The sequence below is a fragment of the Eptatretus burgeri genome, chromosome 3 (assembly GCF_056783735.1).
Source record: "Eptatretus burgeri isolate ZD-2024b chromosome 3, Ebu_testis_v1, whole genome shotgun sequence".
Lineage (NCBI taxonomy): Eukaryota > Metazoa > Chordata > Myxini > Myxiniformes > Myxinidae > Eptatretus > Eptatretus burgeri.
The window spans coordinates 58,107,288-58,122,921 of record NC_140963.1 but is presented as its reverse complement, the minus strand read 5'-3'; the positions used below and the strand labels follow the sequence as shown (position 1 = coordinate 58,122,921).

Sequence of the window (15,634 nt, the reverse complement as noted above, 5' to 3'; positions counted from 1 at the left end):
CAGTAAAAGAGATTATGAGCTACAGTTACAACTGGTAAAAGAAACAAAGAATGCATTTGAGGTGAGTTCTTCTCATATTCAAGTAAAATGAATGAGAGTTGTACTTGAGACAATGAGACCAAATTCAGTGGCTAAACAGCTGGTGAAAAGTTATTTCTAAATGGTTGAACAAAACGAGACATGATTTAACTTCTGTAGGAAAAAAGAAGTGTATATGTACACAGTGTTTGTTATTAAAAAAAATTACAACTGCATAAATGGGTTTAATGTGAAAAATACAAGTTACCCTGAAAGTAATGGTTATTATGTCATCATTGCTTCCAAAACAATTTTTCCACAAACATACACTTAACTTAGAGTAAATACCACTCTCTACCTCCGCCATCGAAGGTGGACGGAGGTGATGTATTCACCGCTGCTTGCCTGTTTGTTTGCGAGTAGGGTATCTCAAAAAGTTGTGCACGGATTATGATGAAACTTGGTAGATGAATTGGGTGTATGACAAGAACAAGCCAATTACATTTTGGTTCAGGTCCGGATACAGATCGGGCTTATCAGTGGGATACAAAATGTAAACGGTTCAGGCTGGCGGAGGTATGCGCTCGACCGCATTCCATTCTAGTTTTTGTATGCGGTCACTATCTGTGTTTTTTTTGACTGGCATTAAATATTGTAGGTAAAAAATAACTCCCAACATCATGCAACCATTTTTGAACAACATCCTAATTCTTCTTCTTCTTGCGTATGGCGGCTTGGCTGCCGGATAGCGATCATTTTGTTGGGGGGCGACGATGCCACTGATGCTGTGCCCCTACAACAGTACACTGGTACTCATTTCACTGACTTCAGAAGGATGACAGGCTGAGTCAACCCCACCTGGTATTAATTCAGCAGCCAACAGGGCTTGAACTCAGGACCCTGAGATCTCAAGCCAGCCACCCTAAGCACTAAAAGCACGAAGCCAACACCAGGCCTAACATCTTAATTATGGCTTTGTGAACTTGTGTTGTCCATAAAGACCATCCCTTCTTCGACGAAGAAGAAGGGAATTAAATAAAGTGCAATTTCTGAAATATAAAGTCGGTTCACCCAGTATCCCTCATTCCCTCCTCATAGCGGAGCCTGTGAACGTTTTACAGCACAAATCTTAAACAAACATTTCAACAACAACAGAGACATGCCAAAGCTTTTCGGTCTGCTCTCAACAGGGCCAAAAATTGCAACATAATGAAGCAGTAACAAATTAAACATTATATAGACACAGAGTAATAAGATAAATGCTCATTGGTTGATAATCTACCCAACAGGATAGGAGGATAGGAGGATGTACACCAATATTCGGCCACGGAGATAACATGGTCCAAACAGATATAATGTATGCACAAATTGCTTTTGGCGACAAAGTATAGGATCATTTCACTTGATAAATGTTGCCTCCATTTATCCAGAAGTGCGAGACACTGCGTCCCTTGCTCAGGGTTCAGAACCAGCTTACATTATATTCCTCTGCGCACTGAGAGTTAGTCAAAAAACAAGATCCAATTACTGAAGCACAGGGAACAGCAGCAATACTTTCTACATTCCTACATGTCCATTGTGGTCGTCTTTGTTCAGTTGATAAATGTTGTCGGACAGTCAAAGGAACGTGCTGTTTAATACGTTCCGTCAATCGCAAAGATGTTGGGCCCACGTACCGAGCTCCGCATCGACACTTAAACTCGTAACTAACATTGCCAGATTCAACGGAAGGCAGTACATCCTTACGGATTGATGGAAGCAGCCTGGGAGTGGTGAAAATTCCTCATGGTTGAACAGCATTGAAGGAGTTGTACACAGTCTGCTTAATTTGATTCTCAAAACATTGAGACTCTTCCTTTCCAGGGTAGATGTAGGTACATTAGACATCTATCAGTTCCAACTGTTTTTTTCTTTTGACGGATTCAGGAACTTGTGTAAGTATCTGTTAATGACTTGCTCAGGATATCCATCATCAAGGAGGATTGTCTTAATGGCCAGGATTTCATTCAGAAGTTTGCCTGCTGAGCAAATCTTCATTGCTCTGTTGGCCAGATTACAAATCAGTGCAATCTTGTACCTGTTGGGACTATAAGAGTCCCATCTTGTATACTGCCCAGTAAATGTTGGTTTGCAGTAGACTGTTGGACTGAACATGTTCGACGACTTCCCCACTAACACATCCAGAAAGGGGAGTACACCCGAGCGAACGCTGAGATGAATTTCAAGGGTGGATGAAGAGTAGTCAAGTGTTCCAGGAAGACTTCATGACTTGAAGTAGACTTGAAAACAGCAAAGATGTCATCTAAGTACTGATAGTAAATATTTGGGACTGAAATGGCAGAATGTAAATTGGTAAAAGCACGTTGTTCATGATAGCTGACGAATACGTTTGCTCGGACAGGGCTCAAAGGGGATCCCATAGCTATGCCATCGATCTGAGTGAACAGAGTCGTTAAAACTAAATTCCACCCCTCGTGTGGCCATATTCATCAGTTCAACAAAGACGGGTTCAGGGATCGGTGGCACAAGGACATTTTCATGATAGAGGAGCTATGCACTGATCTCTTTCAACTCTGTCAATGGAACATTTATGAAGAGGCTTGTAATATCAAATGAGCACATGATGGGATTCTCATCCATTTGTGTGACAGAACATATGGCATCAGCAAAGCTGAAGGAATCCTAGATGACATGCTCAGAGAGCCTGTTGAGAGCCAGCTGTAATAATATGCATAACCATCTCACCAGTTCGTGCTGAGCAGAGCCAGTCAATGAGAGGATCGGTCATAAAGGGACGGCATCTTTATGCATCTTCGGCAAACCATACATCCTTGGCCTTTGTGAACCAACTGTTCACACTCTGTCATACGCTTCTTTCGAGAGTTCACCTCATTTGCAGAGTTGTAGTAGTCTCTTTGCCATCTGGCTCTCCAAACATTGATATTTTGTGTCATCATTCAGAACTACAGACACCTTTTCGACAGTTATTCTTGTTCGAAATGTCTACGCCTTTATCTGGCCTGCAAATCTGTATGTCTGGGTTGGACCAGAGACCACGTACAGCCGAGAGGTACTCACGTTGCATGTGGAAACCAGAGAGATTTTTTTGAATTCCACAATACGTGTGGGCAAGATCAACTAATCTAGCCTTCAGTAACTCATCTGCCTCATTGGATACGGGCGCACATTGGGCCAATTGAGCAGAAAAAAGCTCAAATTCAGCAAATAGCTCCTCCCGTTTAATACCTAGTTGGGGATCCATCCATCCATTGGGATCATACTCGATGCAGAGCGTTGATGCTGCCTGAGCAGTCTCCTTGGCTATTGGGCACAATCCTGGACGGGTCACCACTCCAACAGGATACCAGCAAGATGGCACTCATTTTGCCTACCTCGGAAGGATGACAGGCAGAGTCAACCCCACCTGGTATTAATTCAACAGCCGAGTGGGATCCCAAGCCCACCACCCTAACCATTAAGCCAACACCAGGCATTTGTTGGGGATGCCAAAGTTAAAACCATGTGATAGGGCACGTATTTTGTTCCACTCATTCGTCAATGGATGCAACGTAGCGACACACGTGGATCAAGTCAACAGAGGACAGAAAGTCACGTGCGACGCTCCATGCATGACGAAGAGAATCCCGGAGAAGGACCAGTCTGGGGTTTGGACGTGTGAGCTCATCCTCCATAAACATACGCTCAACTAGACTGTGTCCGAGTCAGGATTTGTGGATCCTTTTATCCATGAAACTGGGGACAACCTTGGCCTGCAACTGCAGGCATTTAAAAAAAAACAATCGATTGTTCGCCTGCCCGTCCTTAGTTTACCCTGTGATCGTACAACGTTGTTAATATTTATTAACTGCATCGTGTTGTACCAACATCTCAGGTAAACAAATAAACAAAGTATGGTACAAAAGTGAAACAAACATTTCAACAATAAAAGAGACATGCCAAAGCTTTTCGGTCTGCTCTCGTCAGCGACAAAAACACGAACAGAATGAAGCAGGAACAAAATACACATTTTACAGACACGGAGTAATAAGGTCAAGAAGGGTACTCCTGCCCGGAAGATGGAAGTGCCCGCGAGTCGGAACCATGATAGCTGCGTATCAGGCTCGAGTTTAAGAGTTCGACCCCTCTACCGATGAAGACACAGACCTCAGCTTAGAATCGGAAATGCCCAACGACATGGAAATAAGGCCACAAGCATATGAACCAGAGCCTTTTGATGACGAGAACACCATACCACCAAACTGTTTGATAAGGGTGAGGAGGAATATTAACATGCTCATCTGAATTTGATGCCGAATTTGAATTGGTGAGGCGTTTATTATTGAAGCGAATTTTGATGTTCATGTTCAAATCAGCAACGTTGCTCTCCTGCCCATCCAGATCACAATGCTCACCTTGGGCGCTGGGCAGAGAGTATTTTCAGGGGTTTCTCTCGAACAGTATAATATAAATGTATTGTTACGGATCTGGAAACCATATGCATTCAAACAGAGATGTCCCAAAGGTCAGTTATTCCGTTAAGTACATGCGAGACAGGTCCCTTCCTTTTGTCTAGTGGGAGAATCAAAGGTGTGCATTGCAATGTTCTTTTACGTAGGTTATTACATCCAACGAACAAACCGACAACACCAATGAACAAGCGCTTCACTCGCCGAACCGGCGACTCGTTGTCCGAGGCAGAATCTCTGGCAGTTCCTTCGCGGCTTCCACAAACTTTGTAACTTCTTATTGACGAGTATGGGCACGTGTGAAGTGGGGGCAGGGTTTTCCCGGCATGGCCGAAATCCCACCGAGAAAGGGCGGAACCATGGGAGCCCCGTCCAATCAGGGAAGACAGTGGCGTCTGTTCCATCGAGCCCCCGCCCTGTTCGGGGAGGTCCATAAAAATTACGACGCAATCCTCAGCGGGGATTCTGAGGGGGTTCGGTCGTTGGTTCTGAGTAAGTCTCTTGGAGGAGGAACGGGAGTTATTTTGGAGGAGCAAGTTGGTTGGTGTGCGCTCTACATTTTGCTGGTGTTCGTGGAGTTTTCCTCGGTCCCGTCCGTGACCCTGATCTCCGTCCTGGGACTCCTCCTGTCCTGCTCGGTTTCCTCCACGGGCACGAGCCCCACGCGTGTGACTGTGGGCAGAGCTGCACGACCAATAGCAGGAGCCGCACTGCGGAGCACTCCCTCCCTTCAACGTGCAGGTACCCACGTGAACGGTGACTCCCAGCTCGTCTCTCCCTCTCTGGCTATGGGGATCTTTCAATAAATCATCTGAGTGTGTGGGCCCGTCTTAGAAGTGGAACTGTTAAGTGTTTTCCATCATTGTAAATTCTTGCTTGAATATCTGCGATAAGTCTTGCCCTGTGTCTTTTTTATTTGTGAATAAAACAATTGTAGAAATGGTCCCAGTTCGTTTCCGTCCCTTCTTGCATTGGTCCTGCATGGTTTGGATCTGAGTTTAGGCGGGTTTTTATACCTGATAATCTTCTCATCCTAGCCGGCACGGCTTTGGCAGTTCCGCTCAACTACACCCGAACTGGAGTTAGTAGTCGGTAGTTGGAACTCTACCGCAGTCAGTAGAGTGACCCGGTTCGAGCAAGACGTGCCAAAGGCGTGGTTCCCCGGTAGTCGAAATCACGTAGTTAATCAGGTAAATTGGTTCCAGACAAAAAGACCCTGCGCTACGCAGTTGAGATATTGGCGTCCACGGTCAGTTCAGCGACCCGCCAGCTCGCGGAATCATCCGGAGCGACGGCCTACAATTCCAGGAAGTCTGGTGGGAGACGACGTCACCTCCCCCCACCTGGTGGTCGTTCGCACCACCGGTCCCCGGCCCGCAACAGTATGATATAAACAAGTCTGAAGACGACGATGGTTCACGAGTGGTATTTGACGATGTAGATTGTTTCAGAAGTCAAGGATAAGACAATGTGATAATGTTTGACCAAGTTATAAAAATGATCAACATGATGTGTTACGATTGACAGGTTATTAGCTGCAAAATGTCGAAAACCCGGTTTCGTTCAACAACTTTCAAAATTTGACCTTTGCATAACCTTTAAAGGTCACAAAACAATGTTGTGGACATTAAAATAAGGAAACAGGATACGTGCTATAGCTTATTGGAGTTAGTTCGTCGAAGAAGGTCGAAAACCCGGTTTGATTCCCACAACTTTGAAAATTTGACCTTTGTGAACTTTAAAGGTCAAAGGATTATGACCTTTGGTGCAAAACTTCCTCTGGAACATTCCAGGAACAATATAACGTCATATAGGCTATATGGCATTTTGCACTCCTCGGATTATCCATACTTTGATGAAATCAGCATAAAAACAAACTTGAAGGGGGCGCCAGGGGCAAGGTGTTCGAGATAGAGCAAAATGGTTTCAAGACTTTAGGTGGGGAATGACCTCAAGATTATGCATAAAAAATAGTCATCCCAGCTCTCAAAGTGTGGGCGGTCGTATGATTTTTATGTAAAAATTCGCAATTTTCTAAGTTCGTGACCTTGTGACCTTGACCTTGGGACGAAAATGAAAAATTGAGCTCCATGGGGCTATGCAGGTGCCATTGGGCTAACCAAATACCAAAACCCGTCAGATTCGACAAACCCCCGAGGAGAAGATGCAAATTGAAATCGGCTACCCCCTAAAAACACAATTCGCAATTTTCTAAGTTCGTGACCTTGACCTTGAGACGAAAATGAAAAATCGAGCTCCGTGGGGCTATGCAGGTGCCATTAGGCAAACCAAATACCGAAACCCCTGCCAGATTTGACAAACCCCTCGGAGAAGATAAATTTTTATGTCAAAATTCGCAATTTTCTAAGTTCGTAGCCTTGTGACGAAAATGAAAAAAAAAAAAAAAAAAAAGAGCGAAGTGGGGCTATGCAGGTGCCATTGGGCTAACCTTTGGTTTTTCAAACCCGGGGGCGCGACCCCAAGTGGGGTCGCCGAGCAAATTTGGTGGGGTCGCGGGCGTCCGCTTGCAGCAAAAAAAAAATTGTCAATTTTTGATCGGTGTTCGCTTTTACAGGATGTAATATAAACGGTTCGTTCAAAGTATGGGAACCGGCGCAACATGACGCTTGGAATGGGATCCAGCCGATGCGTGGGCTCGCTGAAGGGCGGTTCATTTTGGCGGGAAATTAGTGGTTTGATCCATGGCCTCTCAGACTCAGACACTATCATTAACGTCTATTCACGTCTCCACGTACGACTTGAGACCTTATTTGTGATGGCAGCACCGGCCACCTGCAAATCTCGAGAACGTTCTTACCAGGATAAATTTCTGGACCTTGGATTTTACTACGTCGTGGATAAAAGTGGGGCACAGAGGCCTCAGTGTGCGATTTGTGTCGAAGTGCTTTCTACGGAGTCTATGAAACAAAATAAGTTGCAGAGGCATTTGACTACAAAACATGCGCCTTATCAGGATAAGGAGAGAGCGTTCTTTGAGAGGAAACTTCTTGCACTCAAGAATACGCGTCTTGACAGAGAGGGTACATGCCATCAGACCAATTCTCGGGCATTAGAGGCCTCGTATCGAGTGTCGCTCCATGTTGCCAAGACTAAAAAGCCTCACTCCATTGCGGAAGAACTCGTGCTGCCATGTGCAAAGGACATGGTATCTTTGATGATTGGGGAGGAAGCGGCGAAGAAACTGGCAGTTATACCCCTCTCTGACAACACCATCCAATGCAGAATTGAAGATATGAGTCTGGACGTAACGGCTCAGGTCGTACAGAAGATCAAGGAATCGCTGTGGCACGCCATACAGTTGGACGAGTCCACTGATATCGCATCGTACGCACAACTCATTGACTGGGTCCACTTCATCAAGGCTGATAACTTTGTTGATGAGCCTCTGCTCATCAAACCATTGGAGGCCACCACCAAAGGCGAGGAGATTTTTGGGAAAGTAGAGCAGTTTTATCGTGACCATGATCTGGACTTCGGAAAGTTGATCGGTTCTACAACAGACGGCGCGCCAGCAATGTTAGGAGTGCATTCTGGATTCAAGGCTAAATTTCTTGAGGTGGCTCCTCAGACCTCCATGGTACAATGCATGATTCACCGAGAAGTGCTCGCTTCTCCAGAAACCTTGCAGATCGTGCTCTCAGAAGTCGTAAAAATGGTGAATCACATCAAATCGAGTGCCCTCAACACTAGGTTATCCAGGCTATTCTGCCACGAGATGGACGCCGACCATAAGAATTTACTATTCTACACTCAAGTCAGATGGTTAGTCCGGGCGTAGTGGCGTGCGCCTGTAATCCGGCTACTCGGAGGCTTGGGTTGGAGGATCGCTTGAGGACAGGCTCTCTGCACTGGGCCGCGCTATAAGAGGGTGTAAGCTCCCCGGAATCATTGCGAAACCCAATCCATATCCCTGTGTCGTAAGAGGCGACCAGGGTTGCGTCAGGAAGGGCTTCCGGCGTAAAACCTGTGCCAAATCAGTATGCGGATCATAACGGATGATCCGCTGTGGCGACCCCTAACAGGAGCAGCCGAAAGACGAACAACAACACACTCAAGTCAGATGGTTATCTCGAGGAAACCTTCTTCTGCGCGTTTACGAGCTCAAAGATGAACTGAAGGAGTTCCTATGCACACAAGGGAAAACGGCATGGGTAGCGTTTCTTGAGTCGGACTCTTGGCTGTCAGAACTGTGCTCTCTCGTTGACATCTTTGAACGTCTCAATGTCCTCAACCGCTCCCTCCAAGGTAAAGACGCCAACTTCATGATTTTTCATGACAAAATGAGCGGATTTCTGGCTACTCCAAAAATTACTGGCAGACAAAGCAGCTGTTAAGTGCTTCAGCCTTTTCCCCCATCTGGTGGAGCATCTAACGACCTGCCAGTATGATGATACTGAGCTCGACAGTCTTTATGGGGAGATAGCACGTCACCTTCGGTTGCTCATTGAACAGTTCCAGCACCATTTCCCTGAGCTGTATGTGCAGTCCTTTTCTGTGGTTCGGGACCCTTTCACGGCTCCACTGGACTTGATTGCTGATGAAGATGATACAGCACAGGAAGAGCTTGTACAGCTCCAGCAGGATTCAGGAGCACAGGGTCTTGCGCGGACGAATTCGTTGTCGACATTCTGATGCAAAATGCTGCCGTTGTACCCGACCCTGTCAAGGCGCGCCATTAAGGTTCTCATGCCATATCCTTCATCATACTTTTGTGAGCAGTCGTTCTCCACCAAGGTGGTGATTAAAACAAAGTACAGAAATCGCCTAGAAATGGAGCATGATATGATCCTGGCATTGTCATCTACTTCTCCACGAATAGAGAAGTTGGTTTCTAAAAAACAGGCTCATCCTTCCCACTGATATATCTAAATGTCATTCGGATTAAACTTCTGAAACATTCAACTGTACTATTTGGATATTGTCGGCTATTCTCCATTTACTAGTATATGAAAACATGATGGTGAATAAAGTAAACAGTAAATGTTCTTGTGTCATATGAAATTTTATCATATATATTATGAATTGGGTTTTGAATCTTTTGGGTCATGCGATGTGGAGAGGTTCTGAAATTGGGTCGTCACTACAAAAAGTTTGAAAACCACTGGGATAACCAAATACCGAAACCCCTGTCAGATTCGACAAAACCCCGACGAGAAGATGCAAATTGAAATCGGCTACCCCCTAAAAACACGTTTTTTTGGGCGTGGCTCCGCCCATAATGGGCGCACCACGGCCATTCTCAGAAAAACACAACTACATCATGATATAAACCTCCCACCAAAATTTTATCAGGATCGGATCAAAACCCACGGAGCTATGCTCGGGACAGACAGACAGACAGACAGACAGACAGACAGACAGACAGACAGACAGACAGACAGACACACAACAATAACGAATATAGTGGTCACTTTTTTTTGTGAAAATATTTTTTCGTGAACCAATACATTACCCTACTATAATAGAAATATAGCCAATTCCCTAGCATCAAAGAAATGTCAAAAATATCTGCATTTCTTGATTTTCTAGATGCCAGTCATTGCAAGTTCATGCCAACAACAAATGAAAAGCAGGCTGTCAGGATATCAAGCAGGTGAAGGGAAAGGCCATGTCACATGATCACAAACTTCTCTGCATCACGGATAACCCAGGCTTGGTTCCCATTTGTCTTTACGAACACATCCTGGAAGTTGCCTGGCACCAGTAGGGATCACTCGCCACTGATTGTTTGCAACATAAGTTCTGCCATGTTGCATACAGACAGTTTGTAAGATGGTACTGGCACTACCTGGGAAACGACATTTGTATTGTGCTACCTGTGTCGTGGGAATCATTCACTTAACTTTTCCTCCACCCAAGGGTATTGACAAATTCATTGGCTTTCAATTCAAATGAAGTTATTGTGAATGATAAACCGATTCCTTAACAAAGGACAAAGCCTTGGGATTATGCCCTCACATTGTCTGACAATCCACTGGCTACCTACAGTATATAACAAGAGATATGCATCTCTATCACGTAATTCGGCAGCCATATTGGCTGTTGAATCACGTGACTGATGACGTCATCAGTTTTTTTTTATGGACCATTTTATCTTGAGATGACCCTCAAAAATTTTCATACTTATTGGATGTAGCGTTCTACATATGCAATTATGACATCATAACGAAGGCACCTATGATGTCATAAAAATTCATACTCATTCCCCATGAGGAGTACTTGCTATGTGCCAAGTTTCATTTTTTTCCTTGGTGCGGTTTCAAAGATACAGAGGTTCAAAGTTTTTTTCAACATGACTGCCACACCACATGACCTATGACATCATAATTATCATTAAAACATTCTACATGAGTCGTTGCACTAATGGTGAAAATTTTGTCTGAATCCGACAAGCGGTTGTGGAGAAACATGTGAAAGTTCTGTATGGACAGACAAACAAGAAGATGCCATGCAGAGCACGATACTTGCAAAATCCATAAAACAAATTTGACCTCAAAAATATTTGGTGGTTGAATTAAACGACCACATATGCAACTCCTCTTCAAATTTCAAGTGAATCGGATGAAAATTGAAGATTTTAGAAATACCACCTTAGTTGTTGAGCTTTGACCAAAGTTGACCTTTTTTATTTGTCGATATTGACTTCAAAAAAAATTGGCTGGTAGAATTCAGTGATCTAAAATGTAAATCCTCTTCAAATTTCAAGTCAATCGGGTGAAAATTGAGGAATTTAGAAATATCACCTTAGTTGTTCAGCTTTGACTTATGTTGACCTTTTGGCCTCAAAAACAACAGACTTCTTTATTATGACAAACTGTAACATGTGGTGAAGTTTGTGAAAATCGATTTAAAATTGTGATTTATAGGCGACAGACAGACAGAATAATAAAATCGACGAACCAATATACAGTACTTGGGGGGAGGGGAGGAGGGGGGTTGCAGGGACATTTCAGAGAATCCACATGCAGGGACAGTTGAATTCACACAGATGTTATACTCATCTGTGTACCCTCTTCGCTCCCCCAACTCCCAATGTCATTCGCTCCCCCAACCCTCTTCGCTCCCCCAACCCTCTTCGCTCTCCCAACCCTCCTCGCTCTCCCAACCCTCCTCGCTCCCCCACCCTTCCTCGCTCCCTCGACCCTTCCTCGCTCCCTCGACCCTTCCTCGCTCCCTCGACCCTCCTCGCTCCACTGACCCCTCAACCCTCCTCGCTCCCCCCACCCCTCTTCGCTTTGGCACCCCCACTCGTGTTCAGGGAGGTTGGCTGCAGTGCCATGGGCCTTAAACTTCCTGATAACATTGCATAAGGTGGACACAGGATAACATTGTAGCCTTTAGGTTGTCCATGCTTCGCTACAATCTTGTGTCTGACCTCAGAAAATTCTCTGGTTTTCTTTCTTTTCTCTATGCTCATTGAGGTACAGTGACACAAAACAGCAGAATGGCTCCTTTTGTCCATTTAAAATGGTTGAATGAGAGATTTTTATATTGCAGACTCCTGCAACTCACCACAGGTGAGTTCAATTCCAAAGTAAAGGAGAATCACCTGCTTGAAATCTAATTATTTCTCACAACTTCTAAAAGGTGCCAATAATATTGTCCGGGCCATTTTAGGATTTCTGTGTGGCATGAGCTCAGATTTAGTTATTTTTTCAGCATTTTTTGTTTCGTTCCACTGCAAACCAAAGAAATACATACGTGGATACCAAAATATTTTTATATTTCAACAATTTTCTGGAAGAAATGGTGCATTATTTGAAAAAAACTGCAAGGGTTCCAATATCTTTGGCCACGACTGTATAATAGCCACCTTAAACATCCAAGTTGTTGAATATAACAAGAAGCGAATACTTCGATATCGCGCGGCTGGGGGCAGTAAAAGTCTAGGTTAAGAATGATGAAACAATTTTGCAGTTATAAAATTTAAATGTAGACACGGTGAATTGGCATGCATGACGGGAAGAGTTGTGACGTTGGACAAATTTCTATTTATAGCCCTCAGATCAAAGGGACGTACGCAGCCATAAGTGTGACAGAAGACACAGGACAGAATAGCCAATTATATAACAGCGCGATGTCGCTGCGCTGTAATAATGTAATATACAAAAAGAGCTCGATCTCGGTGTGCCTGCGTCCGGCGGTCGACAATTGTCCAATAGTTCACACAACAATTGGGGAGATGATCACTTATCTAATATACAAAAATGCAAGACCCATCACATCACTGATGGGAACACCAATCTTTGTGTAATTGCTAAAAAAAATTGTTTTAAAGGTTGTTGTTAATGGTTGCCAAGACCAAGTTACTGAGGTGGTTGCCATGGCAACAGAATTCAGCCAATCAACACCGCAATCTAATGAAGTTGAGATAATGTCATGAGGAATAGATATCTTCAATATGAAAGGTATATGTTCAACGGTTTTTGAAATATCACATGTACACACAAAAGTACACAGACAGAGTTGACCAGTCGGTCCTCGTTCATGTGCCCCGTCTCCAAACCTGTCGAAGGGGCGGGACAAAATTATGACACATTTCCTTTTAATTTTGTATTATTATCATCTCATTATTGTGTGGTGTTGGTTTAATGGTTCGGGTGGTAGGCTTGGCATCCTAGGATCCTGAGTTCAAATCCCAATCGGCCGTTGAATTAATACCAGGTGGGGTTGACTCTACCCGTCATCCTTCCGAGGTCGGCAAAATGAGTGCCAGCATGCTGGTATCCTGTGTTGGAGTGCCGTTGAATTAATACCAGGTGGGTTTGACTCTACCCGTCATCCTTCCGAGGTCGGCAAAATGAGTGCGAGCTTGCTGGTATCCTGTGTCGGAGAGCCGTTGAATTAATACCGGGTGGGGTTGACTCTACCCGTCATCCTTCCGAGGTCAGCAAAATGAGTGCTAGCTTGTTGGAATCCTGTGTCGGAGTGCCGTTGAATTAATACCAGGTGGGGTTGACTCTACCCGTCATCCTTCCGAGGTCGGCAAAATGAGTGCCGGCATTCCGTTGAATTAATACCAGGTGGGGTTGACTCTACCCGTCATCCTTCCGAGGTCGGCAAAATGAGTGCTAGCTTGTTGGAATCCTGTGTCGGAGTGCCGTTGAATTAATACCAGGTGGGGTTGACTCTACCCGTCATCCTTCCGAGGTCGGCAAAATGAGTGCCGGCATGCTGGTATCCTGTGTCGGAGTGCCGTTGAATTAATACCAGGTGGGGTTGACTCTACCCGTCATCCTTCCGAGGTCGGCAAAATGAGTGCTAGGTTGCTGGTATCCTGTGTCGGAGTGCCGTTGAATTAATACCAGGTGGGGTTGACTCTACCCGTCATCCTTCCGAGGTCGGCAAAATGAGTGCCGGCATGCCGTTGAATTAATACCAGGTGGGTTTGACTCTACCCGTCATCCTTCCGAGGTCGGCAAAATGAGTGCGAGCTTGCTGGTATCCTGTGTCGGAGTGACGTTGAATTAATACCAGGTGGGGTTGACTCTACCCGTCATCCTTCCGAGGTCGGCAAAATGAGTGCGAGCTTGCTGGTATCCTGTGTCGGATACCGTTGAATTAATACCAGGTGGGGTTGACTCTGCCAGTCATCCTTCCGAGGTCGGCAAAATGAGTGCGAGCTTGCTGGTATCCTGTGTCGGAGTGACGTTGAATTAATACCAGGTGGGGTTGACTCTACCCGTCATCCTTCCGAGGTCGGCAAAATGAGTGCGCGCTTGCTGGTATCCTGTGTCGGAGTGACGTTGAATTAATACCAGGTGGGGTTGACTCTACCCGTCATCCTTCCGAGGTCGGCAAAATGAGTGCGAGCTTGCTGGTATCCTGTGTCGGAGTGGCGACCCGTCCAGGATTGTGTCCAATGAATCAGAATCAGAAGGGCAAGAGAAGCGGCGGGAAACTAGGCCCGAGCAAATTCGCTCAACGAAAACGACGTAATTTCTTAAATTTTACATAAAACTTAAATAAAAGATCAACGAATAAACTAAAATGACTGCATGACAAAGCGCTGCAAGGAAATCAGCAAAGGACATCATTTTACGTGAGGCCGCGAATCCGCCATTTCCGTTTCACTCAGAAAACGGCGAACAGTCTCCGGATGATGAAGGTCGATCTGGATATCGAGACAGAATAAAAATGAGAATCTTAAAATAAAAAATCACCTCACTGTAATCGTTAAAACATCAAAACGGACGGATTTCATCAGTAAAAACCATCAATCCTGAGAGAAAAGTTCAAGCAAAACCGTCGAACGAAAATGAGGAAAAGCGACAGTTTCTCAGATTTAACGTTTCTCGACAACACGTCAGAGATTTTCCTCACGGCGTTCATTTGGTAATATATTTTTTTTATCTCCGAAGTCGGCTTCATCGATTCGCGCTTGATATTATTATATTCATATATTCACCGTTGCTTGTGCAGAATCTGCGATCCCAATTGCGCGCCAAAACGATGGTTGTAAAAACGGAAGGGGAAAAAAAAAAAAGAAAAGAAAAAAAAAAAAAAGAGGAAGAAGAATCAGGGGATTTCAACTGTAACGTCGTTAAATTCGTTTATGTCGTCCGCGGCAGTTTGCATAATGTCTGACATCACGTGACTTGCTTCGTCGGAAATCCTCGCTCCGCCATCTTGTGCGTCGTCACGTGGTGTCAAAATATCTTGTTTTAATCGCGATATATCTGAGCTTCCACAACACCGATCGAACGATCCGAGAACATTTTCTGTGGACTCTGGCGAACATTTAATTTGATGCTCGGGATCACGCGATCATGTGGATTTCGACTGGGAATCTCCAAAGCGAAAACACCCGCTCCTTATGGCGGCAAACCCTGGGGCAACGTTAACTTGGAGGTGGCCATCCAAACTTATCGAAACATTCCTGTACACACCCCGACAACAACCACGAAGTTCAACACATTTCTTCACACAAACAGACATATGTTTGAAAGCATTCCCCGCCCCCACATCGATGATGACGATAATTTTCATGATATAACCGATAACCGAGACGATAACCGAGAAATTTGCATATTTTAGAATGACCTCTACAACTTCCGGGAGTTGTTGTTTTTTTTAAAAAAAATTGTTTTTGAGCAACAACATATAGTTTTCAAGTTATTCTGTCCGGC

The 15,634-nt window shown here is 44.7% G+C and overlaps 1 protein-coding gene across 3 annotated transcripts in view; it reads right to left on the bottom strand.

Moving 5' to 3' along the window:
• MEIOC (meiosis specific with coiled-coil domain) overlaps positions 1-15,071 on the bottom strand; it is a 57,356-nt gene extending 42,285 nt beyond the window's left edge. Inside the window, exons 1-2 of one of the 3 annotated variants that reach the window (XM_085873560.1) lie at positions 14,914-15,071; positions 14,548-14,619 (exon numbers count right to left, since the gene is read on the bottom strand). In XM_085873560.1, the coding sequence (XP_085729686.1) occupies positions 14,548-14,568 (21 nt within the window). In that variant the 5' untranslated portion in view covers positions 14,569-14,619; positions 14,914-15,071. Of the gene's footprint in view, positions 1-14,547; positions 14,620-14,668; positions 14,817-14,913 lie in introns of those variants that run through there. The other 2 variants (XM_085873561.1, XM_085873562.1) reach the window with 2 other exon arrangements.
• Positions 15,072-15,634: the final 563 nt, after the last annotated feature.